General features: G+C 45.8%; 1 protein-coding gene across 1 annotated transcript in view; it reads left to right on the top strand.

Annotated features, from left to right (window-relative positions):
• UPRT (uracil phosphoribosyltransferase homolog) overlaps window positions 1–18,131 on the top strand; it is a 30,405-nt gene that overhangs the window by 7,674 nt on the left and 4,600 nt on the right. Inside the window, exons 2-4 of the mRNA XM_054996449.1 lie at window positions 12,592–12,634; window positions 16,505–16,574; window positions 17,099–17,161. Coding sequence (XP_054852424.1) covers window positions 12,592–12,634; window positions 16,505–16,574; window positions 17,099–17,161 — 176 coding nt within the window. The remainder of the gene's footprint in view (window positions 1–12,591; window positions 12,635–16,504; window positions 16,575–17,098; window positions 17,162–18,131) is intronic.

Here is an 18,131-nt window from a genome sequence, read left to right as displayed (position 1 = left end):
GCGATGAAAAAGCAGAGCCCAGCAATGAGTAAATTGGTGATGGCGACGCTACAGGGGAAGGGGGAAACTTTGGAAGAGTTGGTGAGACGAGCAGTTTTCGATGCTGTGCAGCCCTTTGTAGCGAAACTGAATGAAATGGGGCAAAAGGTTGATTCAGTGGAGAGCGAGGTGAAAGCCATTAAAGAAACAGCGACCGGAGCAGAGCAGTCTGCGCACGAGAACGCAGTACTCATGAAAGCAACAAGTAAGGAAGTGAAGCTTTTGGAGAATCAATTAATAGGATTGCAAGTGGACCGTGCCCAAACGGTACTGTGTCTTCAGAATGTAAAAGAGGAGGAAAATGAAAATTTAAAAGATGTGGTGTCTGGACTTTTGGCGACATTCGCAGAGGCAACTAAAGAAGAGTTAAAAAGCGACATCTTTGAGGTCCGGCGGACGTCTTCAAAGTATGTAATGAAGCGGCAGCTGCCTCGCAAGATTATTATTGACTTTTCATCTAGGAAGACTCGGGACACCATTTTATATAATTCGTACAATGTGGACTTGGATTATTTGGGCAACAAGGTTAAAATTTTGAAGGATGTGTCAGGGCTTGCCGCGGCTGCTGCTGGGCGTGGCACTGGGCGGTCTGCTCCTGACGTCACAGGGGGGCCAGGGACTCTGCAGGACCCTGCTCTGTGGAAGGAGGGGCGGTATACCTCACCCAGACTCCCTCTCAGTCCACTCGCTGGCCTGCTCAACCTGGCCTGCTTACCCTCTGCGTCCTCCTTCATCTCCTCCTTCCAGAACTCTCCTCCAAGCCTCCACCCTTGCATTCTACTGCTCTCACTCCACATCATCACTCCTCACTCACACCCACCACCCCAGAGCTCTTCCCAGCCACCCTTTATAGGGTTTCCTCTCTCTGCCCCGCCCTCCTTCTAGGCTTGTTCCTTCTCCTGACCGGGCCCAGCTGTGCGTCCCTCCAGGTGTTTCCCTCCAACCACTAATCCCTCCTGGGCTCCTTTGCTTTGCTGGTAGGGTGGGGTTGAGTGCAAGCCATCCCCAGCTGAGGGCTCCTTGGCCTTGCTCACGAGGAGCTGCCCCAGCCAGCCTCTGTGCTATTGAGCTTGCCTGGCCTTGCTCACGAGGAGCTGCCCCAGCCAGCCTCCGTGCTATTGGGCTTGCCTGGCCTTGCTCATGAGGTGCTGCCTTAGCCAGCTTCTGCGCTGCCAGCTCCGCAATGCTGGGCGGGGCTACCCATCTCCTCCCCTAGAATGCCTGTGGCAGCCCCCCCTGGAGAGGCTTGGCTTCTAGCAACTCCTGAGCCAGGCTGCTGTCTTCTAGCCATGGTGTGGCTCTGGGCTGTAGAGGCTGCTTCCTCTCCCTGCCAGGTAAGGGCTCTGCTTGGGTTGCTGCTGCTGCGGCTGCTGCTGGTCCCACATTCCCCCTGCTGTGGCCCTTTCCCTCTGGCCTACTTAGCCCCCTTTCTTCCCCCTGGAAGGTGGGACTGGCTGGTCTCTCCTTGCCCCCTCCACCCCTCTGAGGTTCTGGCCTTTTACCCCTTCCCCCTGGAGTAGGTAGGTTCTGGCCCTGGTTGCCGGCTTGGGGGGTGGGGTTGCTGCCACCCTTTTGTCCCCTGCTGTTCCCTCTTGTCAAGTCTGGGGGCTGGGGCTCAGACCCCGGACAGGATGTTCCATTTTTGGCTCGTAAAAGAAGATTCAAGTATAAAGGACTTGCGGCTTTCTTGAGGAAATGTGATGTGAAATATAAATGGTTGTTTCCAGAAGGTGTTTTGTTTAGTTATAAGGATCAAATTTATAAGATTACATCGGAAGCCCAGCTGACAGACTTTTTGTTCAATCATCAGGAGTTCCATCAAGACGAACGTCCAAAGTCTGAAGGGGAAGGTGGGGGGGAGGAGAGAGCGGGCGCAGCTGCTCCAGCTGCGCAGAGAGAATTGAGACCGAGACGCAAGGGGGGGGGGAAGAAGATCTGATCCTGAATATGGCTTGTACTGTATAAGATCTACTAATCTGATCGCATGTTAGAAAGTTAACTTCTAAGAAAAATTGCAGCATGAAGGGAATACAAGAGATGTAGTGTAGTGTTTATTGTTTGTATGTTGCTCTTCCCCTCTTCCCAGCCCACCTCCCCTTTCCCCCCCTCTTTCTTTCCCTTGTATTTTTGTAGTTTTTTGTAGTTTTCCATGTTAGATATTAAAAAAATAAAAAAATAAAAAAAAAGATTATTATTAACCGTCCAACATGACCATAAATAATTCCTGCTAAAAAAAATTCCTCCGTGAGTCATTAAAGGGAACTTCCACTCCAGATGCTTGTCTAGATGCTTGTTAATTCTTTCAAATACTAACAATATGTTCCTATCAAATCTTCACAAAACTGTATATATCCACGATAGGTATCTTCAATCAAATTGATGGCCCAGTTGTGCAAATTATGCTTGTCTGACAACAGATGTGACTGGGAGACAGCAGTGTCCACCATGGTCCCATCCAGTGATGAGATTCGTGCCAGCAGCAACTATCATTTTGCTCCAAAGAGCTTTATGAAGGGCAAATGTTATCAAAACTTTCCAGCAAGAAATGTTTACACCCACATAATTCTCTTTCAGATGGCCATGTTCTGTGATAAAGCCCGGGGCTGCTGGGGAAAAGGGAACTCAGTGTCAGACTATGGAATCCCTGTTATCTAGAGTTTGTCTCCCCCTTCTGCAAGAAGCACAATTTCTTGATGTCAAAAGGTTTATTGAAAGACTAGGCTCTGACACAAGTATCCATATTCCAAGGCCTAGAAAGGATCTTGGCTGAACGCAGTCATTGTCGAGAATGAAAAAAGAAAGGACAACATGTGATACATCAAACCCTTCACTCCCAGCCTCCCCCCCCCCCCATCTTCCATGGCGATGAAAACTTTGCTGTGGGAAGGCTTGGCCCGTCAAGGTCTCTGGCTGTAGAAACAGATAAGAGTATTCTCTCCCATGGAAAGCACGGTCCAAATAACACCTGGACCTGGAGGGAGAGAAAGGCTAACGACTACAGAATTGAACATGGCGTAACTCTGACCAAGGAACCACAGAACATATTAGATCCTGACACTCAGAAGTTATTTTCCCTCAATATATACTGCCACCATTTAATTCACTAGGCTCATTGGTCATGACCAGACCATTTGTATGTGGGGGTGGTATTTCCCCCCCCCCCCTTAGCCAGTGATTTCAACCCAGCCAATGATTTCAGCCCAGTTAAACCAAACAAAAATAAACTTTATTTGCAAGATTGAACATAGGATTGAAGGGATTTTAACTAATAAAAAGAGAATAGAGATGAGCACGAACCGAAATACGAACCACAGTTCGGCACAAACTGGGCCGGTTCGTGGTTCATGAACCAGCGGTTCATCAGAGCCCATTTCTGACAAACCGCCACGAACTTTAGGCTGGTTCATTTTTTTGGTTTGTCACTGCAGACAGCCTGGCGCCGATCAGTCAGTTTCCTAGGCAATGGGGGATGGGCTTTCTGCAGACCTTCTGCTGACCCAGAAGTGATGACTTACTAAGCCGGAAGTGGCGTTTTCACAAACCAGGCGAACTGGTTCACGAACTGGAGCAGGTTTGTGAAAATTTGTGGTTTATGAAACGGGACGAACCACAAACTGCACCATTTGTTTTTTCCCTGGTTTGTGACCATCTCTAACAGAATGTTTCAACGAAACAGAACAGATTAACAGCCAGCTATCTTTATGCTGCCTCCCTCAGCTGGGTCAAAACCCTCCTCTCTCTGCAGCTCCCAAGAGCCTCCCTTTCCCTCCAACGGATTCTAACTCTCATTCGCCCAGCATTCTGCCCACTCCTATTGGCTGTCTCTTAAGGCAGGCAGAGCTGGAGCCAGTTCTGTCCGTCCCAAAGATGTTTAAAAGGACCCAGTTTTGTATACATACAATCATGTCTGTTTTACCTTTATCCATTCAGTTGCATGCAATCACGATAGAGTACACCCTTGCATGAATTTCATGTGTATCAATGTATATAGAGATGTGTTTTCCCAGCTAATATGTTGTATGTGAAGGCTGTGTTTTTGTTGGCTAGGCTATCTTTGTTAAATCAGAAGTGAAGGAGAGGACTATTGCGTATAAATTCATGAGAACATCATGCTTCTTTTGGTGGATCTGTTTAAGGTGTTTCCTGTAACTGCCTGCGGAAGTATCTAAGATCAGAGTTAAGAGCTGTACTCCTCAGTGCCTTCCTGTTATTTTTTATCATCTTTTTTAAATAATGAAGATAAATTCTACAATGGCCCTAGTGAGGTCCAAGATATCTGACTTCACGAGACAACGATAGTGGCAACTTCCTCCTCTTTCATTGGCTTGTCCCCACTTCCAGGACGAGCACTACCACCATCAGGTCTGAGTTCCACCACAATTATGAACTCCTCTCAGGTGGTGGGAAAAATGAACCATCTCTTCTTTGAGGCCTTTCCCTGAAGGTAAACTAATTAAGATTATGACATTTTTGCATCTTTGAAGCTAGGTAGGTAGTCTATCAGGAGTAATTTATTTACTTCATTTTTGACCCGCTTTAATCCCCAAATGAGGTCTTTTCCACATGGGGTTTTTTCATTGGTTCTGGCCCCATACTACATCGATTTCTCTCCAGACTTCTGCACACATGGTCAAAATACCCCAATTCAGTCTCCAAACTTTTTTGCTTTTTTGCATTCTGCACAGAGAAAGGTTGCAACTGCTGCAGCGGCTTTTCTGCAGCTTTTCTCCCTGCATGTTTTTCCCAAAAGTCAAACTGGGATTTTTTTTTTGAAGTACAGGAAGCTTTTGTTGGTGGGAGGCCTGGCTCTGGCCCTGCCTTTCAACCTCCCCTTTATCCCCCTGTATCCTGATTGGCTGAACAACAGCCAATCAAGGTTTATATCCTGAATTTTTAAAAAATAAATGGCAATGTTACAACATTGGTGGTATTAAAAAAAAGAGGAAAAACCCCTTTGTAAGTTTCTTCAGCCATCCACTGAAGAAACTGACCAGTCCTGAGCGGATGGACTGAGAGCGGGACCACAAGTGACGCCTGACACAGATTGGACACTTGCCAGCTTCCCTCAAGTTTTGATGGGAAATGTAGGCAGCTTGGCGGAATGTTGGACAAGTGACAGTTAAAAAGTCCATTGGACAGCAGTCAGAGAGTCAAGCTGCAAGACCAGGACGCCTACATTTCCCATCAAAACTTGAGGGAAGCTGACTAGTGTCCAACCTGTGTCAGGAATCACTTGTGGTCCCGCTCTGAGGAAACTGTCTAGTCCTCAAAGCTGCAGCAAAATTGGGGCATTTTTCTAGTGCAGAAATAAAAAACAAACACCACTTTGGTTCAACTCCCTCAAAGTATAGATTTAAAGAATTGAAGCAATACGGGGCTAGAACCAATGAATAAAGGGATCCAGTCCTTATGGGTTGAATACATAGAAAGCCCGATGTATAGTTTGCCATGTGGAAGAGGCCCTGGGACCTAAAGTAACCTACAACGATGGTCTGCCCACAAAGGCCCATGCATCGTACTGGAATGTTCTGTGGGATTTTAGGATTCCAAACAATTACTCTGTTGAGGATGCAGTAGGAGTTTGCACCGTGAATCACCCAGAAGCTATTGACAGGATTGCCCCTCTCTGACCTGTCCCATCTTTGGAGCAGATCACCAGGGGCCTGGGTGATCTAAAGAGGGCTGGAAAACGTCTAGGACGATGTTTGCAGAACCTTATGGAGCAAGTATCACAGTTCACAGGGAGACCTGCAAACCAGTGGTGAAAACAGTTCCTCCAAAAGTGTCACTTCTGTGCATCAGCCAGCTCAGTGCCATCCCAATTGTTATCCTAGCAATCTCCTGATTCCTAAATCAGAGCCTTTGTTGTCTTAGGAACAGGAAATTAGTTGTAATGCCTTTGCACAGTTTTTTGCTGCCAAAATCTCTTGGGTGTTATCTGAGTTGGATGCTGGTTGTAACATGGATCAGACAAAAGAAACATCTAACACAACATCTGGTCTGTTTCTACGCTGTTCTGTCCCAATTACCTTGATGGATGTTGACAGGATTCTGTGTTCCGGATCCTTGTCCATCCTGGTTGCTGGCATCATTGTAAGAGCCACATAAATAAGTTGTCTGTCATAAATCAGTCACTGACTCAGGGTGCCATCCTTTGGGCTCTCCCAATTGCAGGTCTTCTTAGATAACTTGGTGTACTTTGGACACTTTCTAGTCTAGCTTCAGTCCAGGTTACAGAATAGAGGCAGTGCTGGTGGGTTTAGTTGATGATCTCTGTCCGAATGTAGATGAAGGCCCTGCCTCTGTTGCCTCTACTAGATTTGTCTGCTGTCAGTAGACCATGTTAATTTGTTGAAATATTTGAAGGAAGAAGTAGGTATCGGGATGTGCTTTGGATTGGTTTAAATTATTCCTTAATGACCAAACTCAAAAGACTGCTGTAGGAAACCAGTTACCCTCAGTGTGGGATTTGTCCTATGAGGTTCTGCAGGGTGCAATCTTATTCCTTGTGCTGTTCAATCTCTACGTAAAGCCGTTAGGAGAAATCATTTATTGTTTAGGAATTGGATACCATCAGCATGCTGGCAACACCTAGCCTGGTATCTCTGTCCAAATCTCCTGAGGAGCGTAGTGGAGGTTTTGAGCCACTGCCTGGCTGCTGTAGTTAAGTGGCTGAGACTGAACAAATTGAAACGGAACCATAACTAGATGGAGGTAATGCTGGATGAAAAGATTGAGGTTTTCAAGGATATTATGCTTCCCACTTTTGAAGGGGTTCGACTGACTCTTGTTGACTGGGTCAAGGGCTTTGGGTTTATATTGATCCCAATATTAGTGCTGGAAAAGCAAATCAGTGCAGCCTGAGAGTATGTGACTGGTCCAAGGTCACCCAGCATGCATCCATGGTAGAGTGGAGAGTCAAAACTGGGTCTAGATCCTGGTCTGACCATCAACGCTACGCTGTTCTGGCTGTCCGGGCGCATACTCTCAGAAGGACCAGGAAATGAGTGTGAAGTTCCTGCAGTGCAGGGCTATCCAACATGTGCTAGTGTTGTTCCTCCAAAGGCTGCAAGAGAAGTCTGCGGTGGTCAGGACAGCATCATGGCCGAAACTCATGGCAGCAGGCAGGTGGGATGAGGTCTGTTGCCCTGCTCAGGGAAAGCAAACTGCTCTTGAAACGGGCAACACTGAACCCGGCTTTCTTTGCAACAGAACACCTCAAAGGCAGATTTGGTGAGCTGCCAGAACAAAGTCTGATGGGAGAAGTGGGTGGCATTAACTTCAACCAAGTAGTGTCCAGGATGAGATTTCCAGTCCTAAATCCAGTCCTGTTCACCACCCCAGAAAGCCAGGATCCACAGGTTCATGACTTGGTTCTAGAACTAGAAGGCTGCTTACTTTCCCGTTGCTGCCCATTGGCCAGCAGGGCTACTTTGCATGTTTCCGGTCCCATTCTCAGAGCAATAGAATAAGAAAAGAAAATGCAGAGATCGTTATGGCCCCTCATTAGCCGGGGTGGGGGTGGGGGGTCATGGTTTTTCCATCTGATAGAAGTTTCTTTAGCTACTCTTAAAGCCGCCCAATTAGACTGTTTCCTCTCACAAGGTCCACTGCATCATCGGGACCCAACCTGGATCCATCTTGCTAACTAGAAGTTGAGAGGTACTCGCTGTGGATGCTGGGATATTTTTCATATGTCATTGACTCCTTCCTGTCATCAACCAGTCTCAAGTGTGAATCTGTGTGGAAGGCCCTTTCTAGAGGCAACAGTGCTGCCAGGTCAAGGACCTTCTCAGTTTTATTTTTCAGGAAATCCTTGCCCAAGGATTTTGCAGACACAGTCCTCTGTAATTTCCTTGGCTCTTAAACCCAAAGACAGACTTCTTTTTCCAAACATCCACACATTAATAGTTTCCTATGAGAGGTCTTTTTTTTCAAGCCTCAGTTTACAGGGGTTCCCGAGATGGAACTTCAAGCTGATACTTGTAGCCTTTTGAACTTTTTTGGAAATATCCATGGAGATACTGACTCTAAGAACTATTTCTTTTAGTAGCAGTCACTTCAGCTACAAGGATTTTAATCTGGGAGTCCTGTCAGGGAGATGTTTTTTCTTCTCTGAGCAGTATTAAGTCATAATCTGGCTTTCCTACTGAAAAATAATTCCATATTTCATAGATGGCAGGAGTCATTGTTGCCTGCCTTCTGTCCCAAGTCCTCCCATTCTAAGGAGGAGTGTCATGCTCTAAATGTTAGGAGGGCAATACAACCGAGCCTTTCAGGAAGCGGCACTCCTTCATTTCTCTCCCACAGGGAATTCTCTAAAGATGGGAAGGTCTCCAGGTCCTCCTTAACTTAGGTATCAGCATTGGGATGGCTTTTAAGAGTTCAGGCTCCTCTCTCTCTCTCAAAAGCTATCAGCCCACTCAGGGAGGACTGCAGATCTGCTGCACTCGTTACCTGAACTTGTGTTGAGGAATTCTACAGGTCAGCTGCTTAGGCCTCACTTTCCTCATTTGTCAGGCAGGCTGTAATTCAATGGAAGAACCTTTGCTTTGCAAGCAGAAGAGTCTGGGTTCAATCCCTGCCACCTCCAGTTACAAAAACCGGGTAGGAGGTGATGTGAAAGTGCTCTAACTAAGACTCTGGAAAGCCGATGCCAGTCTGAGTAGACAGTACTGACCTTAATGGACGAGGGGGTCTGATTCAGTATAAGCCAGGTTCGTGCGTGTACAAGATAGACAGTTTTGCTTTTGGCTTAGGTGGCAGAATCCTAGAGAGTGTAGCCTGCAGGGATCACTCGGCACGTGGGCAAAATCAACAGCAGCCCATAGACGGGCTTTGTCTGGGGTGGCTCCCAGCCTGCGGAACGGCCGGCCTGAGGAGGTCAGGAGAGCCCCCACGTTCCCAGCTTTCCACAAATGATGCAAAACCGAATTATTCAAAAAGGCTTTTGTATTGTAGGGAGGGGCTCTCAGATGCTTCGCTAACGAGTTAAGGACCATAGACTTTACCACGATGTTGCCTTACGTACTGCCTGTTGTCTTAAATATGTGCTCCTATGAGCTGCTTGTGCTTCATGTGGTCTAATTTCAGCCCTAAAATTGCTTGTGTTCTGTTTCAGCCTTTCTTGATTCTTACTAATGCTATGTCTTCGTAAAAATGGTGTTTATTTACCCTGTGGCATCGTTTATGGAAATGTCCTTGATACCGACTGTACTAATCTCACACGGTGTAATCCGCCTTGAGTCTCAGTGAGAAAGGCGGACTATAAATGACATTAAAAAAAATAAGAACATTGGTACTCTTTGGGATTGTTTATTTCCCCCCATCCTAGAGTGGCCTGGCTAAATGCCAAACAGTAGCATAGTTCAGGTTCATTCAAATTAATTTCCGCTTCATTAAGGCATCTTTCTTCACTGTTCCAAGTCTCCACACTGGGGATTGCTTTCCCCACTTCTAGGGGCTTGAAAAAAGTTTGGCCCTGCCTGCAGAAGTGGATGGCAGGAGCAACCCCATCCAGGATGTCCTCTGTCTGCATGACAGCGTGAGCGCTCAAGACAAGCACCCGGGTTTCTTTGTAGGCAGTGGATGTTGCTGATTGGACACTTCCTCTGTTCTTGGTTGCTTGACTATCATCGCAGTTTTAGGCACATGTTTTTTGAGTTCTTCAGCGAAGTGTGTTGTGCTGTTCAAGTACAGAAAAGTCCCGATCTTTCATTTCCAGCTGTATGCTGAGCTTATTGGAAAAAATCTGCAGCATCACAAACCCCCTTCATTCTAAGCACAAAGATCACATCTACCTATCTCAAGGCTGCTCCTGGCAGTGCTGCCATTCACAGTGCAGGAAGATTTGAAGGCAACGAGAATTGAGAACTAGTTTCCATAGAAGCAACTTGAAGTTGTGCATTTATGTTATAACAAAATCCACTATTAGCAGGTGGGAGGCACATTTTACTGCTGGCAAGTGTGTGTGAGTGAAAAACAATCTACAACTCTGCATGCACACAGAGTACAATTGTCAGCTTATATCCTAGCCTTAGCAGTTTACACCAGCGACTTGGCTTTAGCTTGAAAGCACAACATCTGCTGCATTACACTGTGCTGGTGGAGCAATTCACATGCCCTCTTCAAAGAATCCAGGACTGGCTACCGGCCCAGATCTACGTGCTGCCGTGTGTACAAACCACCTGCAGCCCTACCAAATTTTAATCAAGTCATATTGTATAAAGCTTGACTACTGTTTCCCTGGTAAAAAAAAAAAGAGAGGCTTTCAGAAAAAAAATATTCCACATTTCATTGCTAATCTCTTTTAGTTCTGTATCTGTAATGTCTAGGTCCTGTCTATCACTGTAGCTGCATGCTCTTTTTCTGTAATGGCTATTATACATCTTCAGTACTCTTAGGAGGTCACTTTATGTCACAAAGACTAATGCAGCAAAGCATGAGATCCTCGTTACTGCTGAGATATGGATGGATCAGTAATGCACATGTTTCAAGTAAATTCTTGACATCTTTACACGCACCAACAGTGTTTATATATCGGAGGAACTAGCTGTCATTTTCAGAAAAACAGTGAGTAATGTTAGGTATCTGTAATATTCCCATCATTGTGGTAACTATTTTTTTTACACTGCTTGGTTATATTAAACAATTGTTTTAGTTAAGCAGTTTTTAGAAAGCAAAACTTTTAGATGAATGTGTATGCATGTCAGTCATATCCTGGGAACCATTTTTCTCATGGACAACCAAGTGTTCTATGACACCTTAAAGCTTAACGCATTGATTGTGGCTTGAATTGTTGTGCGTTGGAGGCAAGCAGCCCCAAGACACACCCGAGCACTCTTGATGGCTGTTCTAGCAAATGATCCTCTGGCCTGTTTTTAATAGACAATATCTATGAATAAAAAAAGCAATGTTAAACATGTGATTTCAGCATCATATTTTTGCAATCTGACTTGAAAAGTGACCTTTGGTCTCATGTTCTTGCATTCTCTTAGATGTCTTAAGTGCAATTATTCATTTAATTATTCATTAATGCATATAATGCATGTTTGTCATAGCCTTTTGCATATCTCTCTCCTTGAAAGTCACTGCAGGAAATTGCAATGAAAAGTATATTCTTGTGATGTTCTAAAGTATTGTAGTTCTTGTAGGAAGGAATGTCATATGTTTGTGTCAGTTCTGTACTACTGTTTAGAGTTAACTACAATTTATTCACACTATTTTTTTTTCATTCCACACGAGCATCTTCTGCATTGTTTTTCTATTGTTTTGTGTGCCGTATTTTTCAGATCTAATTTGTGGTGACTAATGAATTTTTCCATTTAAAAAGCAACTGCAGCATTGAATATTCTTGTCCTCCCCCCAAAGTTTCCAGTTCTCCGTACTGGCAGGCAAGCATTCCTGAATGGATCCTTTACCTAAGTAGAGAGAAGCTTTGCTTTTTTATCCTCTGTAGCAAATGCAGTCATTATTTCTTATGATCATAATCATGCACTTCTATTCTTACTGTCATGAAAAATAAAAGAAATAACAACCATTTCACAGCCAAGAGAAATGCACTAATTAAAGTTTCTCCTCTGCACCCCTCCCCCCACCCCAATGATTAGGAATGGATTCAGGTAGCTAGGGAAACACAAGTGAAAAGGTGGTAACTCATCAGTCACCGCTGAGGATTGGAAGTCACTTCAGAACTACTGAGGCCATACAGGTTCAACATGGGGCAGAGCCCCACACCCTTAAAGTCTTGTGACCCGTTCTTGCAGTTATCTGCAATGCCTCATTATTTACTTCCTGTTCACTCATGGTAAATTTCATTTCTGCGTGGAAAAGGGATCCCTCAGCAGCACAAAACCGTCATAGTAGAGCACCAGCCTTGCTCATGGTGGGGTGGATCCTACCTTCATCCTACCACACTGCTGAGCAAAGTTGATTTATTACAACATTTATACTGAATCTTTCAGCTCCGGTTTGAAGCCTTCCTCCAGTCTAAGGAGGCTTCCAAATTAAGGGGGTTACGTTGGAGGAAGAGCCACATAAGTTGGAGGAAGGCTGTTTGAATGATGGTTGGGCCCACCCTGGTATATGTAGCTGACCAACTCCTTTTGGAGTAAGAAGAGGCCACACTCTTCAAGTTAGTAAAACAGTACTATGATTTAAGGTTTTACTACTTTTCCATGTCTAGAGCAGTCTGTGAGACCATTTTCTCAATTCAACTTGACTGTCCAGAAAGGACACAATGAATGCAAGTTTGGATTCAAGCTCTCGCTGAGTAAATATTGGCTTTGGCCAGTGTGTTAAACCAGAATCCTCTAATGGATCTTTATATGGAAGTCCATTGACTCTTGTTCTAATGACTGATGTTCAAAGATCTAAATAACACTTCAGCAAAATCGCTTCAAATCCTAAATGTCCAGACTTTATTTTGCTTGAAGGAAAGTTTTATCTATTCTTTGAAGCAGTTGCTTTATCATTCTTTGATGTTTAGTAGTGATGGCTCAGATAACTTTAATTTGATCTCATTAAAAGATATATCTGTGTCTTTTCCTCCAGGACAGCCAGTAGGGGAGACTTCGTGTTTTCTGCTGATCGCCTGGTAAGTGGATCATCCTTCCTTTAATGTTTTTAAATGTTTTTAAATGTATTATTTAATGTTTTTAAATGTTTTTAAACATGTTTGTATTTGTTATCCGCCCTGAGCCTGCGAAAGCAGGGAGGACGGAATATAAATATAATAAATTAAATTAATTAAATTGTGCACGAGCAGAAACATTCCATATTGGAAAATAGTTTCATTTTTTTCTTTAAGTTTGCTGTTGGCGCTAAATCTTTGGATAGTCCATATTAGGCATTATTAATATTCTGATGCTGTAATCCTACATAGAGATGCTCAAACACCTGCCAGTTTGGCTTACTTCCCATTTGCAGGTGGCGGTCAGGCAGCCAGTTAATTGACAGGCTGTTCATGACCTGTTCACAAGTATTTGTAGAAACAGGTGACTTGCAGCCAACCCCCCCAGCTGATGAGGGATCACCTTGGAGTTAGCTTCTGATCCCCTGTTGGAGACATTTTGCAGTGTTCCTAGCAAAGCTTTGTGGACAGGTTTGGGGAGGGGGAATCAGGGGACAACTCCCAGCTGATCAGCAGGAAGTCTGTTCTTCTGATTTCATATCTTAGAAACTTCATCTCTAAAACATGCTGAGATGTAGCAGATTTGGAGGGGGTGGGTGATCAGAAGCCCTGCTAATTCCCCTTCTCTTTGTCAGTGCCAAGCTGTCAGCTTGGGATGCAGAAAAAAGGACAGAAAGCAGCTTTTTGTCTTCTCCCTTTTTTCAGATATTAAAAACATTGCATCCCTCCTCCCTGTCCGACTTGGAGGGAGTGGGAAAAGAACCCAGTTCCTTCTACCTTTCCTTTTACTTGGCAGAGCTCAGAGGCATTGCTCCTGTCCCCGCATAGCTTGGCAGAGCTCAGAGGCATTGCTCCTGTCCCCGCATAGCTTGGCAGAGCTCAGAGGCATTGCTCCTGTCCCCGCATAGCTTGGCAGAGCTCAGAGGCATTGCTCCTGTCCCCGCATAGCTTGGCAGAGCTCAGAGGCATTGCTCCTGTCCCCGCATAGCTTGGCAGAGCTCAGAGGCATTGCTCCTGTCCCCGCATAGCTTGGCAGAGCTCAGAGGCATTGCTCCTGTCCCCGCATAGCTTGGCAGAGCTCAGAGGCATTGCTCCTGTCCCCGCATAGCTTGGCAGAGCTCAGAGGCATTGCTCCTGTCCCCGCATAGCTTGGCAGAGCTCAGAGGCATTGCTCCTGTCCCCGCATAGCTTGGCAGAGCTCAGAGGCATTGCTCCTGTCCCCGCATAGCTTGGCAGAGCTCAGAGGCATTGCTCCTGTCCCCGCATAGCTTGGCAGAGCTCAGAGGCATTGCTCCTGTCCCCGCATAGCTTGGCAGAGCTCAGAGGCATTGCTCCTGTCCCCGCATAGCTTGGCAGAGCTCAGAGGCATTGCTCCTGTCCCCGCATAGCTTGGCAGAGCTCAGAGGCATTGCTCCTGTCCCCGCATAGCTTGGCAGAGCTCAGAGGCATTGCTCCTGTCCCCGCATAGCTTGGCAGAGCTCAGAGGCATTGCTCCTGTCCCCGCATAGCTTGGCAGAGGGAAGAGAAGCGAGCTCTTTCTTGCATGGGTTGTTGCTGCGTTGGTTTTCAAACATGGACGATGCAGTACTCATACTGTCTTCACACATGGAAGAATGTTGTGTGAAGTGTCACTTAGTGGCTCACAATTTCCAGTGAACAGTGATGAGAGTTCCGGCTAATAGCACTGAACAGCTAATCTTTGTATTTTAACTGTCAGTCCCTGGCAGGTAGTTCCCTCAGCCCCTCCACAGTGAACACACTTTGTTTCAGCAGGAGAAGCTTTATTAGAATCCATTCAGTTTAGGGCTGTTCTCCATCATGGAGTTTGACAGAAGTGACAATTCAAATCAGGTTATACTTAACTTTTCCCGTGCTCCAAATGACAGTTAGGTTTTGGCGCACAAACTATAAGAGTTCTGTGAGAATCTTCTTCAGTTATGACTTTGTATTAGGCACACAATGCCTTACTTCCCAGCATCTGGGAACAGGAGAGAAAACTAGAATCTAGACACACCAAGGTCACAGCTAGCCGAGACTCGCATATTTCTCGTAAGATAACAAGAGAGGCCCTTCCTGGGACCTAAGGAAGTAACATCTGCAATATGGTTACAGAGGATCAGAGAAAGTAACACAGCAATTCAGTAACAATGGCTGAAGTTTCAGCATATTGTGGCACAAGCATAACAACAACAATCATGGCATGGCTATACACAGACATGACATTAACACTGAACAGTTAATTGTCTTTCCGCTGAGAATCGCAGCATTGGTTTAACCCAGGATGCTCACACAAGCGACTGCTGTGGCTGCTTTGCTTGCGGCTGTGCACTTTAGAGCATCTCGGAAAGCAAGAACAACTAATAAGTGAAATGTCCCTTATCTTGAATAGTAGAAAAGAGCGAGAGTCCATTAGCACCCATAAGACTAACAAAATTAGAGAGAGAGTATGAGCTTTCATGAGCCACAGCTCACTTCTTCAGGTACAGCTAGAAAGTGAGTCCCATCTGTCCTTATATCTTGGAGAGTGGAGTGATTCCAAAAGCCAAATGATAACAGACAGTGAACGTTAATAGCAGCTGTAATTGAATAGAGCAGGGTATGCAGAGGATTTCACAGAGACTGCTGAATTGCAACTGATAACGAAGCTCAAGACAGTGCATCCGCCTGGATTGAATCGAGACGTAGGCTTCCTGTCTCATTACTAATGCTGATTTCTCCACACCCACTACCCCTCTCTTGCTCCTTTCTACTGCTACAGATAGACTAACATGGCTACCTATCTGGATTTATCTTGAGTAGTACACGAGAAGCAATGGCAGTTTGGGCTGGGAAGGATTTTCAGGAAATAGTTCCCATTGTACTTGTCTCTGTTTCCCTCTCCTCTTACGTCTTGGAGGGTGTCTTGCCAGTTAGAGGAGAGTGATATCTTTATTGGTAAGGCATTCTTGAATGCAAGCAGAAAGCTCAACGGTATAATCAACATCTAATTTATTTGGTTGAGGGCTAAGAAGCAATAGCAAATTGGTGCAAAGTGCTACAAACGCAAGCCAGAATCTGACACAGTGTTAGCTGTCCTGGGGACTTGGATTGTGCAACATGTCCTTCTTCCCTGTTCGGCATGCTAAATCCATCTGGCAACTTGGGTCATGCATGTTGATTACCGTCCTTGGAAAATCAACAAATTCTATGGGTGAGCCCAAGCAGCCTTTGTACTACAGTAAGTCCTTAACCATTAGGTTTATTTCTTAACAGCCATGATATGGCAGAGGAGGTTCTTTAGGAGCATGTTTACAGAGAAGGTGTCAGAAAAGACCTTCTGTGTCTGTATGCGAGGCCAACCCACGGACCAGCAGAGAAGGACACACGGGGTGGCAGAAACAATGGCAGCACTGGTTATGGAGGCCCCAATCCTGGGAGGAATCTGAGCCAGCCAGCCTGCGGTGGTGACCCGTAAGACGGGTATGGGCAGGTGCAAACCAGCTGGAGCAAGCCCAGCGGGTGTTTGTGGAGGCCAAGGGGGAGGGGCAGCTCCAGCTGTTAGGAAGGGGTGTAAGGGAAGTAGGGAGATGGAGTCTGGGGATGGACCGAGAGGAAGGAGGAGGTCTGACCAGAGGAGGGGCATAGTGAAGTCACTCCTGACGACACAGAGTAGGGCCACTCTTGTCAGTAAACCATATCTGTTAAGATAGCTTTGTTTTGGCAGGTTCCTTTCAGACTGAGATAGTGCTTGCAGTCAGATTCCATTACAAGTTTTTTGTGCAGTATGGGACCTTACTGGGACGGCGTTTTCTCTCTTGGTGTCTCCCACTCTTGACTTCTTCCTCTGTTCCACAGATCAGGCTTGTGGTTGAAGAGGGGTTGAATCAGCTGCCATATACAGAATGTACAGTAACCACTCCAACAGGTAATAGAGAACGGATGGGTCGGTTAGCTAGGGTAGTGATCCAGGGTTTTGTGTGAGACTAAAAAGCGCAAGTGCATTGTGTGCAAACATGTTACGGAATCAGAAGTGGACATGTTGCAAGTAATTAAATTTCTGAGTTCTGTTACTTCTGTTTTTAAAAGAAACTTAAGGTAGGCCTGCATAATTTGTGGCCCATCAAGCTGAAAAAGGAGCAGATCAGTCGTGGAGCACAAGGCGTCCCCTTCCCAGTGACTGGAGTGGCCCACACAGCCCTGGCCTGACTAACTCCAGGTGTCCACAGTCGCAGGGCCTCTTTGATTGAAAACGAGACAGATCGTTGCTGCTGTGTTTTGTCTTCTTTGCTGTCATGTTGGATAGAAACTATAGAAGTGCAGATGTGAAGGTGTTCTACTGATCTCCATAAAAAGCGCCCCTGGCTTGAAGCTGTGTGTGGAGGGGCCCTTCTGTTGACTACCTAGATACTGGTTATTAAATGTAGTCAAGATATTGTATATTTTCAACAGGGTACAAGTATGAAGGAGTGAAATTTGAGAAGGGGAACTGTGGAGTCAGCATAATGAGAAGTGGTAAGTCACTTGTTAATATTAGCTCTGTCTCTCTTTAATATATTGTATTCATACAGTAAAATCTCCAAAGATTGGGGGGCACCATTGGCATGATACCACTTCCCAGGAAAACCCCAAAGAGACATCTCACCTTTTTAGGAATTGCCAGAAGCTCTAGCAATTCCTAGAGCGGTATGATGTCACTACTAGGGGTGTGCGATTCGGGTTTCTGATTCAGGAAAAATACCCAAATCGGATCCGATTAGCAAGGATTCGGGATTTCTGAAACGGTCCCAGCATGTGGGGTCTGTTTCGAAAACCCTGAATCAAAGATTCCTGAAGTTATTTGTATTGCTTTGGGAAGCTTCAGGTCAAGGGGTTTAAATGCCCCTTTCCGTGGCACTGCACAGCGGCACAGAAAGGAGCATTTTAACACCCGAATTGGCTACTTGGTGGGGAGTTCTCCGCCAGGCAGCTGAGTAGCTAGCGGAGTTAACAATGCCCCTTTTCATGGTGCTACGCAGTGGCACAGAAAGGGATGTTTTAATCCCCGAATCAGCTGCTTGACAGGGAGTTGCTTGCCAGGCAGCTGAGTCTACCTGGTGGGGTTAAAAATGTCTGTTTCCATGGTACTTTGCAGGGGCACGGAAAGGGACATTTTAACCCCTGAATCAGCTGCTTGGTGGGGAGTTCCCTGCCAGGCAGCCGAGTCTAGCTGGCAGGGTTAAAAATGCCCCTTTCCATGGTACTGCACAGTGTCAGGGAAAGGGGCATTTTAACCCCTGAATCAGCTGCTTGGTGGGGAGTTCCCTGCCAGGCAGCTGAGTCTAGCTGGCAGGGTTAAAAATGCCCCTTTCCGTGGTACTGCACAGTGTCAGGGAAAGGGGCATTTTAACCCCTGAATCAGCTGCTTGGTGGGGAGTTCCCTGCCAGGCAGCTGAGTCTAGCTGGCAGGGTTAAAAATGCCCCTTTCCGTGGTACTGCACAGTGT

Source organism: Eublepharis macularius, chromosome 13 (genome assembly GCF_028583425.1).
Source record: "Eublepharis macularius isolate TG4126 chromosome 13, MPM_Emac_v1.0, whole genome shotgun sequence".
In the NCBI taxonomy this organism is placed as follows: domain Eukaryota; kingdom Metazoa; phylum Chordata; class Lepidosauria; order Squamata; family Eublepharidae; genus Eublepharis; species Eublepharis macularius.
This window is presented reverse-complemented; position numbering and strand designations above follow the sequence as displayed.